The sequence below is a fragment of the Oncorhynchus gorbuscha genome, linkage group LG13, assembly GCF_021184085.1.
Source record: "Oncorhynchus gorbuscha isolate QuinsamMale2020 ecotype Even-year linkage group LG13, OgorEven_v1.0, whole genome shotgun sequence".
Taxonomy (NCBI): Eukaryota; Metazoa; Chordata; class Actinopteri; order Salmoniformes; family Salmonidae; genus Oncorhynchus; species Oncorhynchus gorbuscha.
Genome location: NC_060185.1, coordinates 56,083,644 through 56,102,616, shown reverse-complemented (window position 1 = coordinate 56,102,616; position 18,973 = coordinate 56,083,644). Strand labels below are relative to the sequence as shown.

The 18,973-nt window shown below is 44.0% G+C and overlaps 1 protein-coding gene and 1 pseudogene across 1 annotated transcript; both read right to left on the bottom strand.

The window, feature by feature from the left end:
- Positions 1-373: 373 nt before the first annotated feature.
- On the bottom strand, positions 374-3,194 carry si:ch211-255i20.3 (transmembrane emp24 domain-containing protein 11). The gene is made up of 5 exons (XM_046295062.1): positions 2,945-3,194; positions 2,536-2,627; positions 2,272-2,397; positions 937-1,083; positions 374-694 (listed from the first exon to the last, which is right to left on the bottom strand). Exons 1-5 carry the CDS (start codon positions 3,072-3,074, stop codon positions 545-547), a joined length of 645 nt encoding a protein of 214 aa, XP_046151018.1. The 5' UTR covers positions 3,075-3,194; the 3' UTR covers positions 374-544.
- An 863-nt stretch (positions 3,195-4,057) lies between these two features.
- On the bottom strand, positions 4,058-9,654 carry LOC123992341 (annotated as a pseudogene).
- Between the last annotated feature and the right edge of the window lie 9,319 nt (positions 9,655-18,973).

Below are 18,973 nucleotides of genomic sequence, written 5' to 3'. Positions count from 1 at the left end.
AAATCAGCTACAATATTAATTTACAACATTAACAATGTCTACACTGTATTTGTGATCAATTTGTATGATATTTTAATGGACAAAAAAAAAGTTATATTTTTTAAAAGAAGGACATTTCTAAATGACTGCAAACTTTTGAACGGTAGTGTAAGTTTGTGAAATTATATGGGCGTAATTACAGACTGATTTGTATTTGAAAGTTTAATTCTGTATTTGCACAACATCTCTTTTGTTTGTGACTCACAACTTATATATTCACAAAATGTTGATACATCTACATCCATACATCCATCTACATCCATAAAAAATAATGTGTGTTATAATTCATAGAAATTACAGTCAAGTAATAATAATAGAAAATAGCATAGGTGTGTAAGATTAAACAAAACACATTTTTATTAATCCATACATTGTCTCAAGAAGAATGTACAGTAACATAGATGCATCAGCACTGTTGTAAGTCTAGTTTTGGAATAGCCGTTGACTCTAGTAGCCACTTTGCATTGTACTGCAAGATATAAATCCAGCCCCAAAGCCAAGCATATCAAACCAACTTCTTTGCAATCAAGAAGTCTTTCAGTCTTTTGATTTGCCAAAATCCAACTGATAGTAGAACGGAAGTCTGCACAACAGCCCACCACAAAACTTTCCCATTGGTTTCTTCACTGATCTGACGGAAAGTCTCCTCTCTTTCCTGTGAATTAAAAAAGTAGTGGTGCATAGTTCATTTTGGACCGTTCTTAGTTGAATAGGGCAGGCATAGTAGCTCAATGCAATATGTGTTGTCTTCATCAAACAATGCATCTGTAGTTCTGATCAAAATACTAGTCTGCTTTGTTCAGAATTTTTGAAAATGACTCTTTCATAAAGTGTTTGTTTGTGATTATTTCCTATGTGTGTGATACTTTGCATTCTTGACAAGTCTGTAGGGTTTACCCTCTGGAAGTCTTGCTGCCTGGTGATGTATAGGATCTGGTCCCTCAGGTGCTCCAGGCTGTACTCCATGGTCTGGACTGTGTCTTTGTGTCTCTCAACACTGGGGTTAATGGAGTGCTCTCCCATCTGAACATCAAAATGAATCCTCTGCGATGGAGATATCAGAACATTGTTCAGTAATGGTTGGCTGAGAGAAATTGATGATAAAATTAAGTCTTGTTAGACTTCAGTGCAGCTTCGATCATAGTCTGCTGCTGGAAAAACGTATGCCCCTTGCTTTTTTTCAATCTTTACTAATGATATGCCACTGACTTTGAGTAAAACCAGAGTGTCTATTGAGCAAGTTGAGATGACAACACTGCTTGGAGTATCCCTGGATTGTAAACTGTCAAAGCATATTGTAAATGGTCAAAGCATATTGATATAACAATAGCTAAGATGGTGAAAAGTCTGTCCATAATAAAGTGCTGCTCTGCCTTCTTAACAACACGATCAACAAGGCAGGTCCTATAGGCCCTAGTTTTGTCGCACCTTGACTACTGTTCAGTCATGTGATCAGGTGCCACAAAAATGACTTAGGAAAATTGAAATTAGCTCAGAACAGGGCAGCACGTCTGGCCCTTGGATGTACACAGGGATCTTATATTAATAATATGCATATCAATCTCTCCTGGCTCAAAGTGGAGGAGAGATTGACTTCATCACTACTTGTATTTATGAGAGGTTTTGACATGTTGAATGCACCGAGCTGTCTGTTTGAACTACTGGCACACAGCTCGGACACCCATGCATACCCTACAAGATATGCCACAAGAGGTCTCTTCACAGTCCCCAAGTCCAGAACAGACTATGGGAGGCACACTGTACTACATAGAGCTATGACTACATGGAACTCTATTCCACATCAAGTAACTGATGCAAGCAGTAAAATTTGATTTAAAAAACAGATAAAAACCACCTTATGGAACAGCTGGGACTGTGAAGCAAAAAAATATATAGGCACAGACACATGCACACACACACACGATAACATACGCACATACACTATACACACACACACACACACACACACACACACACACACACACACACACACACACACACACACACACACACACACACACACACACATGGATTTACAACTGTAGATATGTGGTGGAGTAGGGGCCTGAGGGCACACTGTGTGTTCTAAAATCTGTGAATGTATTGTAATGTTTTTAAAATAGTAGGAACTGCCTTAATTCTGCCTTGGCGGCAGTTAATGGGTTCCGTAATAAATACAAACACAGTCCAGCAGACTCAGTGCATTCCAAGTATAAGTGTGGATGAACTCACCAGCCTTTCACCGGCAAAAACTGAAAACCTTGTTGAGTTGGACTGCATGCACAACCAATGTGGGCCAGAAGTGTGGGATGTGAATGTGAATTTTCCAAATCTGCCATATCTTTTTTTCATCAGTATCTGGAACCAAAGAGGAGAAAAATAAGAAGAGTATGCTCTCTTTGTTTAAGGAATGGTTTTATGTAATCAGGACAAGCAAACATATGTTTTTGTTTAGGGAGTGGGCTGGGTCGTAAACTGCTCTGTAAACCTACGTACATCATGGTTTGGATCTCGCACAGTGATAGTGAGGCCAAGATGAGGAGAGTTAAGGTTATTTTTTGCATCCCAATTCTCCAAAAGAAAATAACCTGCGAAAAACACAACACAGGCAGTATGAGGCAATATTCTAAGTGTTTTATTACAACTCAGTGTACTTTAGATTGCTTGGGGTTTAACCATTATTACATAAACAGTAGAGGATTTTGCAAATTAAGCCTGTCCCTCTCCAGATGTAAATGCTATTAGAATATCAAATTTCATATGCCTCCTGGATGACATCATCATGATCTCTGCTAATCCATGTAACTTTTTTTGTTTGTTTTTCTGATAGGCGGCTGAGATACAGCACAGTGAAATTCAACCATGCAGAACAGTGTCCTCTTTTCCAACTGCCCACAGAACTCACCTGTGACCAGCATGTCGCCTGGAATCTCCTCAATGAGGCATTTCTCCTCCTGCTCACCCAGATCAAAGTACATAGCAGCCGTCAGCACTAGGCAACACAGCATCCACAGCCCAATGCCCCTCACATTCATTTGGACTTACAAGATGTGACTAACTTAAATTAATATAATGAGCCTTATGGTTGCTCGTGTGCAGGTGACTCTGGTGTGAAAACTTACACCTGCTGTTGCTGCGACTGACCACCCAAACTGTGAGTTTGAGGGTGTACCCAAGGACAACAGAGAAACTGATAGGCCTGGCCAGTAGTAGAAGCCTACATGTATTGATAAAGAAACATGAAATAGTTCACTTATTAACTCATGTTCCCTGTACCATCGTGAAACCTACTCGCAAAGACTGTCATTCATCAAAAGCCAAGAACCTGTCTCTCTTTTTCCTGTTACTTTTCTCAGTAATTTTCCATCAAGTTGTCAATGGTTTGAATTAAGACCAACCTGAGAAACAACCAGGAATATAAATGAAGCGAAAGCCACCAATGGCCAAGATGTAGGTTATGATTGCTATTGCTTACAATTTCTGGAGTCAGTTTATTTCTCTGGTTTTCTGTAGCTTAGGGGTTTTCTAGGAAATAGCAAATTTGTGCTACATTGTGATTGACACTTTGTCATTTTCTTATTATGGGACATGTCTTGACATACAGTATGTCAGGTATGACTTATGAAAGCTTTGGCATATATACAGTTCCTTGCGAAAGTATTCTGCCCCCTTGAACTTTGCGACCTTTTGCCACATTTCAGGCTTCAAACAAAGATATAAAACTATTTTTTTGTGAAGAATCAACAACAAGTGGGACACAATCATGAAGTGGAACAACATTTATTGGATATTTCAAACTTTTTTAACAAATCAAAAACTGAAAAATTGGGCGTGCAAAATTATTCAGCCCCTTTACTTTCAGTGCAGCAAACTCTCTCCAGAAGTTCAGTGAGGATCTCTGAATGATCCAATGTTGACCTAAATGACTAATGATGATAAATACAATCCACCTGTGTGTAATCAAGTCTCCGTATAAATAAAATTCTGTAAATAAATATACTCTCTGTAGTAGAGATCATCATGGAAAACAATGCTTTATTTGTAAACACTTCAATGCACACTGCACAATGTTTAAGACAGTAGTTGTAATTGAACTGCATCTTACAATGCAATTTTGAACTCCAATCTGGTCTATTGCAAGTACTGGATCCATTGAAGCACCATGATTTCCCTGTTCTCTGAGGTTTTGGCAACTATTAGGCCAATGACGTAGGGGAACATCAATAACAAGGAGAAACTGGGCCCTATGGGGAAAGTTTCAAGACAACCTCTTCATTTCTCTGGCTTCCCAATAATTGCCTGTCTGTGACCCATTTATAAATCTTTCCCAGTGGCTTTCCCATCTTTCCCAATTTAAAGTGGCTAGTGCCACTTGAAATTGAAGGACATGCTCATAGTAATGCCTGGAATGGAGTTAATGGAACGGCATCAAAAACATGGTGTCCAAGTGCTTGATACCGTTCCATTTATTCCATTCCAGCCATTACTATGAGCATTCCTCCCTTCACCACCCTCCGCTGTTCCCAGCGAATACACTAGGCGGCCCAGAGAGAAAAGGGTCTATCTTTACAGCTTGGGCTTCTCCAGTGGAGATGACGGACACATCTTTCGTCGTCTTGCATGGCCTCTTTTCTCTGTTTCTGACTCCTGCCGGCCAGACCTAAGCAGTTGTTAGAGATGTATTTCATCTCCTCTTCCAGTGGGGGGCAGACTACCCAATTGTTAGCTGGTTGTAGGTGGATGTAGCGTGTTCTGTTGCGCACACTTGAGTCTCCGCATTTGCCTTTGCACAGGCCCCAGGGTGACCATACAGACACCTCGCAGTCCAGAGGGGTGGAATCTAGTGGGAAGGACACCAGAGACTCTGTTAGCAATATCCATGAAGACATTATTTTAGCAAACACTTGAATTGCAAGAGCCCAGATACAAGAGACCTGGATCACTTGAGCATGCAGCAAGCAGTAAGGGGTGATATGAATTCAGTGAGCCTTTTTCCAGCCAAGCTCTAGGGCCCCTCTGTGTGTGTGGGTCTGTTAGAGTTATAGCATGCCACACACGGATATGCCCTCAGGCATAGGTTAAAAGGACTGATTCAGCTAAGCCACCCAACACCATTTCATATAAAAGGGGAAGACTTGATTTATTGGCTGGTACTAAACTTTAAGTAAATTTTCTGAAAAACAGATCAAATATTTACATCATATTTCCAAGTGCTATGTAAAATATAGCTGTAATACTGGCTAAAACATGACATGTTTGGTATACATTAGGAACTCCTGTTTGGTATACTCAGTGTATGCTTTTGTGTATCGAAAGCTCTTATGTGGCTGTACATTCCTGGCTAATGTGGCTATACTGCAGTTTAAGTCTGGATGGACTTTTATTGAATAATTCAATTAGAATAACTTTACTTTGTTTTTTAAATCATGTCAAGCCCCCACGGACAAAGTTATGACCTTGTAAAATGTTGATATTTTTCATAGATTGAGGCTTTTTGGATAATTAGAAAAGCAGAAGGATGGAACATGGAAATGAAAGCAAGGCTCGAGTTGACATCTTATTTTGGTTCCATTACAAACACTCCGAACGTGCTGAGTGGCAGGAAACTTCCAATGCCTTTGGCCTCCTTTCTCCTGTTTGTTGCCTGGTTGCCATGGGTTCAGAGGACCAGCACTTGCTGACTCCATCTCAATGCTGTTGCACAATGGATCCAATTTACTACAGATTTCTTTACGTTTTGCCAGATGGCCAGCATGTTGCTCTCTCCTTTCATTTTAACAGTGCTAAATTTGAGAAATTTGAATCATAATATTTATGGGGGGTTTTTCAATCAGAGAGATAGGTAATTGGAAGATATCCAATAGATATTAGTTACGCATTTTCACTGAATTTGTTTCTTACATGTGTCTTGATTACTTATGAATGAGTCCTCAATCTCATTGCCAGTCTGGTTGAACTGGGTGGGCTCCATGAGTATGCTGAAGATCTGGTTGCTGTTGATCTTTGTAAGGGTGACCTTGCCCATGGGGGTCAGATTCTTCAGACGGGGGTAATAGCAGGAGTTGGCAGGATGGTTTGGAGAAGATGACGTTATCTGGAAAGGACAAAATCAAGTTGTACTTGTATTGATTACCGAAGCTGATAGTGATACTATCATACAGTACCAACATGATTATGAACCATTGGCTCTTTTAGATTTACCTGTGTGACTTTGTCCTGTGGAATGGTCTCAAAGTTGGGAAAGGAAAAGGTGAAGCCGCTGTGAGTGCCTGCATCGTAGGGGGTACAGCTCCAGTGTAATGTTCTCCTTCACGAAGGTTAAAGCAGTCTACTCCCAGGAACCAGTCTGGGCTGGGAACTATCCGCACTAAGAAGGACAGCTGGGGAGAGAGAAAGGAGTAGTGTGGGTTATGTGGACGTTTCTAATAGTCCACCTAACAGTAAACTCAAATTTGGTGAGAAAATTGAAGGATCAGCAATCTCGATCTGCACTGCATTAATCCTTGCTCTCATGTCTTTCCAGAGATTTCCTCAACTACAATTTTTTTCCTGAGGTCTTGTCTGACTTCTTTTGATTTTCCCATGTCAAGCAAAGAGGCACTGAGTTTGAAGGTAAGCCTTGAAATACATCCACAGTTACACCTCCAATTGACTCAAATGATGGCTTTAGAAGCTTCTGATAGGCTAATTGACATGACATCATTTTCGGGAATTTTCCAAGCTGTTTAAAGGCACAGTCAACGTAGTTTATGTAAACTTCTGACCCACTTGAATTGTGATAAAGTCAATTAATCTGTCTGTAAACAATTGTTGGTAAAAAAGTAGGAAAGTAGATGTCTTGCCAAAACTATAGTTTTCTAACAATACATTTTGTGGAGTGGTGTGGAGAGTAGAGGAGAGGAGAGCTGCAGAGGAGTGGAGGACACCACCTGTGCCTGAGCTGTCGTGATAAGGGACTGCGAGACCTGAATGATTCCCTCAGCTATTTATGCCTTCCAGATGTTCCCTCAGTCAAACAATATAAACAACCCCTGCCCTGACCCCTCCCAGCACCACTGATGCATGAAGCATGCTCCATATTAGCTCTCCCTTCCGCCCTCCTCCCAGGGTGAGTTAATAGATCATAGTTAAAAATGGGGTGATCGTTTTTTATACAAGGGTCTACTCTACAGTGTGCAATGAGCTGGAGCAGGGACCACGGCTGCCTGTGAAGGACCTCTTGGTTTCTTAGGAAAGCAGAGTGGTGGGGGAAGTGGCTTGGCCAGTAGACAGCTTGGCAAAGGGATATGGAGGGGGAGGCAGCCTGAGCCGGCAGCCCTTCTAGCCCACATTCAAGATAAGAGCAGCAGGCTGGAGCCGTTCCCCTCCCACTCCCACTCACCTGCTCTATAACTCTGATACAAGGGTTGTTTTGTGAGATTCTGTTGATTAAGTTCCAGAAGTTCAATTAGAAGTGCACATGCAGTATATATTCTGTTATGAAATTTTGCAAGCAACCAATTTGTCACATCATTGTGAGTGAGGTAAGTTAACTGATTATCAATATATCCAATTGTACCATATCCATATTGTATTTTAATTATTGCAAGGTCTAAAGTAATGTGCATTGTCTGCTAAAACTCTGTAACACTTTGGTGAAACATATGTAGCCTTAAGTTTTACAGGAAGTAGTAAATATTGAAGTCAAACATGGTGCGGCTGAAGATGTAGGTCAGAAGTGGCAGAGGCAAGTTTGCCAAAATGTCTACCGAAAGAGAGAGCATACAAATCAAATCCAATTATTTATATAGCTGTTCTTACATCAGCTGATATATCAAAGTGCTGTACACAAACCCAGCCTAAAACCCCAAACAGCAAGCAATGCAGGTGTAGAAGAAAGGCCAAAACCTAGGAAGAAACCTAGAGAGGAACCAGGCTATGAGGGGTGGCCAGTCCTCTTTTGCCTGTGCCGGGTGGAGATGATAACAGAACATGGTCAAGATGTTCAAATGTTCATAAATGACAAGCATGGTCAAATAATAGTAATCACAGTGAACAGGTCAGGGTTCCATAGCCGCAGGCAGAACAGTTGAAACTGGAGCAGCAGCACGGCCAGGTGGACTGGGGACAACAATGAGTCATCATGCCAGGTAGTTCTGAGGCATGGTCCTAGGGCTCAGGTCCTCCGAGAGAGAAAGAAGGAGAGAATTAGAGAGAGCATAACTAAATTCACACAGGACACCGGATAAGACAGGAGAAATGCTCCAGATATAACAGGTTGACCCTAGCCCCCAGACAAACTACTGCAGCATAAATATTGGAGGCTGAGACAGGAGGGGCCAGGAGACACTGTGGCCCCATCCGATGATACCCCCGGACAGGGCCAAACAGGCAGGATATAACCGCACCCACTTTGCCAAAGCACAGCCCCCACACCACTAGAGGGATATCTTAAACCACCAACTTACCATCCTGAGACAAGGCCGAGTATAGCCCATATCAAAGATCTCCTCCACGGCACAACCCAATGGGGGGCGCCAACCCAGACAGGAAAACAACATCAGTGACTCAACCCACTCAAGTGACGCACCCCTCCTAGGGATGGCATGGAAGAGCACCAGTAAGCCAGTGACTCAGTCCCTGTAATAGGGTTAGAGGCAGAGAATCCCAGTGGAGAGAGGGGAACCGGCCAGGCAGAGACAGCAAGGCTGGTTCGTTGCTCCAGTGTCTTTCCGTTCACCTTGACACTCCTGGGCCAGGTTGCACTCAATCATAGGACCTACTGAAGAGATGAGTCTTCAATAAAGACTTAAAGGTTGAGACCGAGTCTGCGTCTCTCACATGGGTAGGCAGACCATTCCATAAAAATTGAGCTCTACGGAAGAAAGCCCTGCCTATAGCTGTTTGCTTAGAACTTCTGCCTCTTGTGACCGTAGCGTACGTGTAGGTATGTACGGCAGGACCAAATCGGAAAGATAGGTAGGAGCAAGCCCATGTAATGCTTTGTAGGTTAGCAGTAAAACCTTGAAATCAGCCCTAGCCTTAACAGGAAGCCAGTGTAGGGAGGCTAGCCCTGGAGTAATATGATCAAATTTTGGGGTTTCAGAGTTACATTCATTCATTCATCATAGAATGGAGGTTTCGGCGGTTGTCGTTCTTCCCGTTCAATGATACCGAATTCCTAGCTGTAGACTAGTAATTAATATCAAAGACTTCTTCTTATTCTGTCGGTATCGATAGTCAAATAGTTTAACCATGTGGTATGGTTAAAAGATTCAGCAATGGTCTATAACCTTTGTACCCTCGTAATGGAGGAAAACATGGTCTGGTGATAATTTCTCAAAGTTGGGTTTTATTCGCAATTGCAGAAAAGGGCTGTCCCAGGATGCCTGACCCTAACTGGGCTCAGGGGCGGTCCTCTGATTTAGTTAAACTCAAAAGGGAGTTTCCTTCATTAAACAGTCCAAAATCACATCACACAATTTTACAAAGAGTATCATACTCACTCATTCATCTTATACAACAATTAGATGCAAACCTCATATCTGATTATTATATTATTAGTATATAAACAGCGTTATGGTAATGTGGCCACACCCTTCCAGCTAGGATGGGGTCCGTCCCTCCAGAAGCCATGATAAAGTTGTCCGGCTGCGCGGACCATGCGAGGGGATTTATACTACTATCTGTACTTACTGGTGACACAGATGCTGTTTCATCCTTTCCTACACTTAAATTACCCTTGCCTAACGATTGTGTCTAAAGCTGGGCCTGCAGCACAGCTATCCTCGCCATAAGGAGATCGTTCTGCTGTATATTATGAGTACAGCGACTGCAATTAGAAGGCATCATGTTAATGTTACTACTTAGCTGCAGCTGTTGGAGGTCCTGACAAACCATGTCCAGATAAAGCGTCCGGAGTGAAAAAGTTGAATGAAAAAAAGTTGAGTCAGGGAAAAACTAAAAATATAAACGGTATTTAAAAAGTTAAAACCAAAAAGTTGTCAGGTAGCAAAGTAAGGTTAGCAACAAAACGCACAGCAGCACGTAAACAAGTCTGCAAGTTGTGACAAAGTGTTGTATTGTCCACAGCAGCCATATGAGGTCACAGCGCCCTGGCCCTCTGGCTGTGAGAGTGGTTGAGAGACCTTTAGAGGGGTCTCCCCACAACCACACACCACCAACACCTGGACAAAATAACATTGACATCCCTTTGACACGTTTCTCTTTCTCCCTACAGCACCAAACCTCTCCCTTAGAACTCGTTAGGCAATAATAATAATTTCCTTGTTATGTTACTTCCATGTTACTTCCATCAGAATATCAAGCCTCAGCCATCTTGACGGTAATGGAAGCTACAGACAGGCAGCAGGTGGGATATACATGTTGGCCCTTTTTTTTTTTTTAAACATCTGCCAAAGTTGTAAACTCCTATACAACTTGCTTAATAAGAATCTCAACTTCTCTCTAAGCTCTTTTTCTCTGCCTACTCGTGTTCTTTTCAATCTATGTTTGAATAAGCCTCTGTTCCAGTGATGTTCTGTGTATTCAGTATAGCAGTTATGAGACAGAGATATGAGAGTTTATGTGGTTAAGTTCCTTCAACCTTTTTGCATTGATTGAGCCAATGTGAAAGATTGTATTTACCTGTTGTTTTGGTACTGACCTAGCTACACTGCTTGTTGAACATCTCATTCCAAAATCCAGGGCATTCATATGGAGTTGGTCCCCCCTTTGCTGCTATAACAGCATCCACTCTTCTGGGAAGGCTTTCTACCTGATGATGGAACATTGCTGCGGGGACTTGCTTCCATTCAACCACAAGAGCCTTAGTGAGGTCGGGCGATGGTGTTGGGCGATTAGGCCTGGCTTGCAGTTGGCGTTCCAATTCATCCCAAAGGTTTTCAATGGGGTTGAGGTCAGGGCTCTGCAGGCCAGTCATGTTCTTCCACACCGATCTCGACAAACCATTTCTGTATGGACCTCGCTTTGTGCACAGGGGAATTGTCATGCTGAAACAGGAAAGGGCCTTCCCCAAACTGTTGGGTTCTGGCTGGGCCACTCAAGAACATTCAGAGACTTGTCCTGAAGCCACTCCGGTGTCGTCTTGGCTGTGTGCTTAGGGTCGTTGTCCAGCTCTGAGGTTCAGAGCTATGGAGAAGGTTTTCATCAAGGATCTCTCTTAACTTTTCTCTGTTGATCTTTGCCTTGATCCAGACGAGTCTCCCAGTCCCTGCTGCTGAAAAACATCTGCACAGCATGATGTTGTGACCACCGTGCTTCACCGTCGGGATGGTGACAGTTTTCTTCCAGATGTGACACTTCGAATTCAGTTTCATCAGACCAGAGAATATTCTTTCTCATGGTTTGAGTGTCTTTATGTGCCTTTTGGCAAACTCCAAGCAGGCTGTCATGTGCCTTTTACTACTCATCTCCACAGAGGAACTCTAGAGCTCTGTCTGAGTGACCATTGGGTTCTAGTCAACTCCCTGACCAAGGCCCTTCTCCCCCGATTTGGCCGGGTTGCCAGCTCTAGGAAAAGTCTTGGTCGTTCCAAACTTCTTCCATTTAAGAATGATGAGATAACAGGATTTTCCTATAGCAGATTATGGAGTCTATATCATTGTTTTCAGCAGGGTGCCAAGTTGAAATTGTGGTAGGCTGCGTTTCCACCTGTCCTTCCTTCCAAATCTATTAGATAACAGGATTTGGAGATAATGGAATCAGTGGTATCTATATTCCAGTGTTCAACAGGGTGTCAAAAGACATTGTGGTGGTGGAGTTTGGTGGGGTGTATGACAGGAAGAAGGCTCTGGCATATTTCTCACGATATACCCTATCTGACCTTTTTAAGAATTACAGAGATGTATATTTTCCCAATATTATAATTTTTTTCAATCTGTAAAATTAAAACAGTCTCGAAAATTATGCTGGCATTAAGAGAAAGGTCACCCAGTAGGCCTGGTTCACAAGCATAAAGTATACCATTCACTAGTTAAACACATCCAGCTTTCAGAGTGGTGCACTCACTGAAACACAATTCTGTCGAGTCTTGAAGTGCTTTATACATTATATTGATTTGCATTCACTTCTCTCTCTTCACCTCTTGCCATGCTGGTTTGAAGTGACTGCAATTCCATCAGCCCTGTTTGAGATTTTATTTGTCTGCCGAGGATGAAAGTTCATTGCACCATTTTACTATGGCTCCAAACGCAAACCTGGCACTCACCAAAGATCTTTAAAACACTCTGTTTTTAGAGGGTAACTCTAAAAGGTGTAACTCAGTTCACTTTGTTTTGGTAGGTGCACGCATTTTACAACAAGACACTCAATGGACTACAATGCCTTCTTTTCTCACAGGTTCATATTTAATAAAAATGTATTACAATAGTAACAGTTTCTCACATTTCTTGACAGTCGGAGGGCCTGAGATGCTGTAACGGCGTTCGTCTGTTGAAAGAAGAGAGTCGGACCGAAATGCAGCGTGTTGGATACTCATGACTTTAATGAAAGAAACGCGGTACATGAAATAACTGATACTAAATACAAAAACAACAGAACGAGAAACCTATTACAGCCTATCTGGTGAAACTACACAAAGACAGGAACAAACACCCACGAAATACAAAGCGAAACTATGGCTCCCTAAATACGGTTCCCAATCAGAGACAACGATAAGCACCTGACTCTGATTGAGAATCGCCTCAGGCAGCCAAGCCTAACAACACCCCTAATCAGCCGTGATCCCAAATAATACAAACCCCAATACGAAAACAACATATAAACCCATGTCACACCCTGGCCTACCCAAACATATAACAAAAACACAAAATACAATGACAAAGGCGTGACAGATGCTTGAGAATGATCTCTTGGTGTCTTCTGTCAGTGCATTCGCCGGCACTCTCCGAGAACGGTCTGAATGTTTAAGAGCAGATGGAAAGGTTACCAAATAGAAAGTTTCCATGCCTTCCCCCATTGGGGCCAATCAACTGTTAGTCTACAAAATACATAATATATAAGATGTTATTCAAAGTATTGCAAAGGATTTACAACCTTAATTTGAAACTGTTCTCTCCGAGCTGTCTGTTGTGTAAAAGAATGCCATAATAATAAATTCCCTTCCTTACAATCAAACAAACAATTATCCATTGTGTTATGATGCAAATAACAGCTTAGCGATCATGACTTAAACTGTGTTTGAGTTATAGCAGAGACAGATTTCATACGCACTTCTCAGTATTTGGTATTTAGACTTACCTTATTCTGTCATCTAACACGCTCTGCAGGTGTGGCTACCCTGAATACATTTCATTCAACCACTACAAACCCTACCACTTTCTGGACAACAGATTTTCTCGTGGTTTTCATTCAATATGGTTTTCAGTACATTTATCTTAAGCCATCCCTTTAAATACGGTAAACCTTTGAATTTTGGCGACAGACTCACTAGATAGAATATATCGAGAGAAACGGTTACAAATATTAGGGTTCAATTACAGAAAGCCATCGAAATATATGGTACGGATACTCTTCTCCGTTTCAGCACCAATTGGTAAATTTTAAAATACTCTGATCTTGTAGATTATTTAGGTTCAGGAAAGTAATTATGAATCATAAAAAACAAGTTCGGAGAGACACACGAAAGAAAGAAAATGGTACTTTGATCAATTCTGAAAATTGCCACATTCAGTTCTTCAACCCATGGTAATGTTGGATTAGTGTGCATACCATTACAACATTTACATTTAAGTCATTTAGCAGACGCTCTTATCCAGAGCGACTTACAAATTGGTGCATTCACCTTATGACATCCAGTGGAACAGTCACTTTACAATAGTGCATCTAAATCTTAAAGGGGGGGGGGGGTGAGAGGGATTACTTATCCTATCCTAGGTATTCCTTAAAGAGGTGGGGTTTCAGGTGTCTCCGGAAGGTGGTGATTGACTCCGCTGTCCTGGCGTCATGAGGGAGTTTGTTCCACAATTGGGGGGGCCAGAGCAGCGAACAGTTTTGACTGGGCTGAACGGGAGCTGTACTTCCTCAGTGGTAGGGAGGCATGCAGGCCAGAGGTGGATGAACGCAGTGCCCTTGTTTGGGTGTAGGGCCTGATCAGAGCCTGGAGGTACTGAGGTGCCGTTCCCCTCACAGCTCCGTAGGCAAGCACCATGGTCTTGTAGCGGATGCGAGCTTCAACTGGAAGCCAGTGGAGAGAACGGAGGAGCGGGGTGACGTGAGAGAACTTGGGAAGGTTGAACACCAGATGGGCTGCGGCGTTCTGGATGAGTTGAAGGGGTTTAATGGCACAGGCAGGGAGCCCAGCCAACAGCGAGTTGCAGTAATCCAGACGGGAGATGACAAGTGCCTGGATTAGGACCTGCGCCGCTTCCTGTGTGAGGCAGGGTCGTACTCTGCGGATGTTGTAGAGCATGAACCTACAGGAACGGGCCACCGCCTTGATGTTAGTTGAGAACGACAGGGTGTTGTCCAGGATCACGCCAAGGTTCTTAGCGCTTTGGGAGGAGGACACAATGGAGTTGTCAACCGTGATGGCGAGATCATGGAATGGGCAGTCCTTCCCCGGGAGGAAGAGCAGCTCCGTCTTGCTGAGGTTCAGCTTGAGGTGGTGATCCGTCATCCACACTGATATGTCTGCCAGACATGCAGAGATGCGATTCGCCACCTGGTCATCAGAAGGGGGAAAGGAGAATATTAATTGTGTGTCGTCTGCATAGCAATGATAGGAGAGACCATGTGAGGTTATGACAGAGCCAAGTGACTTGGTGTATAGCGAGAATAGGAGAGGGCCTAGAACAGAGCCCTGGGGGACACCAGTGGTGAGAGCGCGTGGTGAGGAGACAGATTCTCGCCACGCCACCTGGTAGGAGCGACCTGTCAGGTAGGACGCAATCCAAGCGTGGGCCGCGCCGGAGATGCCCAACTCGGAGAGGGTGGAGAGGAGGATCTGATGGTTCACAGTATCGAAGGCAGCCGATAGATCTAGAAGGATGAGAGCAGAGGAGAGAGAGTTAGCTTTAGCAGTGCGGAGCGCCTCCGTGATACAGAGGAGAGCAGTCTCAGTTGAATGACTAGTCTTGAAACCTGACTGATTTGGATCAAGAAGGTCATTCAGAGAGAGATAGCGGGAGAGCTGGCCAAGGACGGCACGTTCAAGAGTTTTGGAGAGAAAAGAAAGAAGGGATACTGGTCTGTAATTGTTGACATCGGAGGGATCGAGTGTAGGTTTTTTCAGAAGGGGTGCAACTCTCGCTCTCTTGAAGACGGAAGGCACGTAGCCAGCGATCAGGGATGAGTTGATGAGTGAGGTGAGGTAAGGGAGAAGGTCTCCGGAAATGGTCTGGAGAAGAGAGGATAGGGTCAAGCGGGCAGGTTGTTGGGCGGCCGGCCGTCACAAGACGCGAGATTTCATCTGGAGACAGAGGGGAGAAAGAGGTCAGAGCACAGGGTAGGGCAGTGTGAGCAGAACCAGCGGTGTCGTTTGACTTAGCAAACGAGGATCGGATGTCGTCGACCTTCTTTTCAAAATGGTTGACGAAGTCATCTGCAGAGAGGGAGGAGGGGGGGGAGGACTCAGGAGGGAGGAGAAGGTGGCAAAGAGCTTCCTAGGGTTAGAGGCAGATGCTTGGAATTTAGAGTGGTAGAAAGTGGCTTTAGCAGCAGAGACAGAGGAGGAAAATGTAGAGAGGAGGGAGTGAAAGGATGCCAGGTCCGCAGGGAGGCGAGTTTTCCTCCATTTCCGCTCGGCTGCCCGGAGCCCTGTTCTGTGAGCTCGCAATGAGTCACCGAGCCACGGAGCGGGAGGGGAGGACCGAGCCGGCCTGGAGGATAGGGGACATAGAGAGTCAAAGGATGCAGAGAGGGAGGAGAGGAGGGTTGAGGAGGCAGATTCAGGAGATAGGTTGGAGAAGGTTTGAGCAGAGGGAAGAGATGATAGGATGGAAGAGGAGAGAGTAGCGGGGGAGAGAGAGCGAAGGTTGGGACGGCGCGATACCATCCGAGTAGGGGCAGTGTGGGAGGTGTTGGATGAGAGCGAGAGGGAAAAGGATACAAGGTAGTGGTCGGAGACTTGGAGGGGAGTTGCAATGAGGTTAGTGGAAGAACAGCATCTAGTAAAGATGAGGTCGAGCGTATAGCCTGCCTTGTGAGTAAGGGGGGGAAGGTGAGAGGGTGAGGTCAAAAGAGGAGAGGAGTGGAAAGAAGGAGGCAGAGAGGAATGAGTCAAAGGTAGACGTGGGGAGGTTAAAGTCGCCCAGAACTGCGAGAGGTGAGCCGTCCTCAGGAAAGGAGCTTATCAAGGCATCAAGCTCATTGATGAACTCTCAGAGGGAATCTGGAGGGCGATAAATGATAAGGACGTTAAGCTTGAAAGGGCTGGTAACTGTGACAGCATGGAATTCAAAGGAGGCGATAGACAGATGGGTAAGGGGAGAAAGAGAGAATGACCACTTGGGAGAGATGAGGATTCCGGCGCCACCACCCCGCTGACCAGAAGCTCTCGGGGTGTGCGAGAACACGTGGGCGGACGAAGAGAGAGCAGTAGGAGTAGCAGTGTTGTCTGTGGTGATCCATGTTTCCGTCAGTGCCAAGAAGTCGAGGGACTGGAGGGAGGCATAGGCTGAGATGAACTCTGCCTTGTTGGCTGCAGATCGGCAGTTCCAGAGGCTACCGGAGACCTGGAACTCCACGTGGGTCGTGCGCGCTGGGACCACCAGATTAGGGTGGCCGCGGCCACGCGGTGTGGAGCGTTTGTATGGTCTGTGCAGAGAGGAGAGAACAGGGATAGACAGACACATAGTTGACAGGCCACAGAAGAGGCTACGCTAATGCAAAGGAGATTGGAATGACAAGTGGACTACACGTCTCGAATGTTCAGAAAGTTAAGCTTACGTAGCAAGAATCTTATTGACTAAAATGATTAAAATGATACAGTACTGCTGAAGTAGGCTAGCTGGCAGTGGGTGCGATGTTGACACTACACTAATCAAGTCGTTCCGTTGAGTGTAATAGTTCTACAGTGCTGCTATTCGGGGGCTAGCTGGCTAGCTAGCAGTGTTGTTTACGTTACGTTGCGTTAAAAGAACGACAATAGCTGGCTAGCTAACCTAGAAAAATCGCTCTAGACTACACAATTATCTTTGATACAAAGACGGCTATGTAGCTAGCTACATAGCCGTACCCACTGCACCACTGCACCACTGCATAGTGGAAAGACAGCAGTCACACACAGGATGATGTTAAAGCATAAGCAGTCCATGAACTCTGACATAATAAGCCAGTAGGTCCGAATCATAAGAATACAAAAACACAACCATTAAGCATTTCCCAATCGAATGTACCCCTATTGCTTCCCATTGCAAAAATATGTCACGTTTAGCACACAAAGTAACCCGTGACCTAAAGATTAAAGTGGAACTGACAGCGTTTTAACTGATTTGCAGATGTGAAACAAACAATCATATCAGTCAAATATAAAATTCCCATTTTATTCTACAAAACCATCTTCATAAGAGGTTATAAAAATAAGTTCAATGTATTCTTCTCTGTAGATCCTTTCAAACTCTGTCAGATTGGATGGGGAGCGTCGCTGCACAGCTATTTTCAGGTTTCGCCAGAGATGTTCAATTTGGGTTCAAGTCCAGGTTCTGGTTTGGCCACTCAAGAACATTTAGAGACTTGTCCCGAAGTCACTCCTGCATTGTCTTTGGTGTGTGTGCTCAGGGTCCTTGTCCTGTTGAAAGGTGAACCTTCGCAGCAGTCTGAGGTCCTGAGCGCTCTGGATCCTCGATCCTCACTAGTCTCCCAGTCCCTGCTGCTGAAAAACATCCCCACAGCATGATGGTGCCACCACCATGCTTCTCCATAGAGATGTTGCCAGGTTTCCTCCAGATGTGACAATTGGCATTCAGGCCAAAGAGTTCAATCTTGGTTTCATCAGACCAGAGAATCTAGTTTCATGGTGTGAGATTCTTTAGATGCCTTTTGGCAAACTCCAAACGGGCTGTCATGTGCATTTTACTGAAGAATGACTTCTGTCAGGCCACTCTACCATAAAGGCCTGATTGGTGGAGTGCTGCAGAGCTGGTTGTTCTTCTGGAAGATTCTTCCATCTCCACAGAGAAACTCTGGAGCTCCTTCAGAGTGACCATCGGGTTCTTGGTCACCTCCCTGACTATGGCCCTTCTTCCCCGATTGCTGAGTTCAGCTGGGCGGCCAGCTCTAATGTCCATTGCTCGTGTTTCTTAGCCCAAGCAAGTCTCTTCTTCTTATTGGTGTCCTTTAGTAGTGTTTTCTTTGCAACAATTACACTATGAAGGCCTGATTCACACAGTCTCCTCTAAACAGTTGATGTGGAGATGTGTCTTACTTGAACTCTGAAGCATTTATTTGGGCTGCAATTTCTGAGGCTGGTAACACTAATGAACTTTTCTTCTGCAGCAGAGGTACCTCTGGGTCTTCAATTCCTGTGGCGGTCCTCATGAGTGCCAGTTTCATTATGGTGTTTGATGGTTTTTGCGATTACCCGAAGAAACTTTCAAAGTTCTTAATGTTCCGTATTGACTTAAAGTAATGATCGACTGTCATTTCTCTTTGCTCATTTGAGCTGTTCTTTCCATGATATCGACTTCTGTATACCCCCACCCCTCCTTGTCACAACACAACTGATTGGCTCAGTTGTGAAGAAGAAAATAACTATACATTTTATAATCAATTATACATCTTATTTATTTATTGTCCTATCATGGGGAACTACATTTAAAAAATACATCTATTTTATTTATGGTCCTATATTGGAGTGATCCAAAACCCTATACCCTAGACACCCACCTGAACGACCCAGATACTAAGGAGAAGTCTATCTGTTTTATGGGCCTGCTGTAAGCGGCCTGTATGCAGCCAAAATACAGTCAGACCTAGAGCAGCACCGCCCCATCAA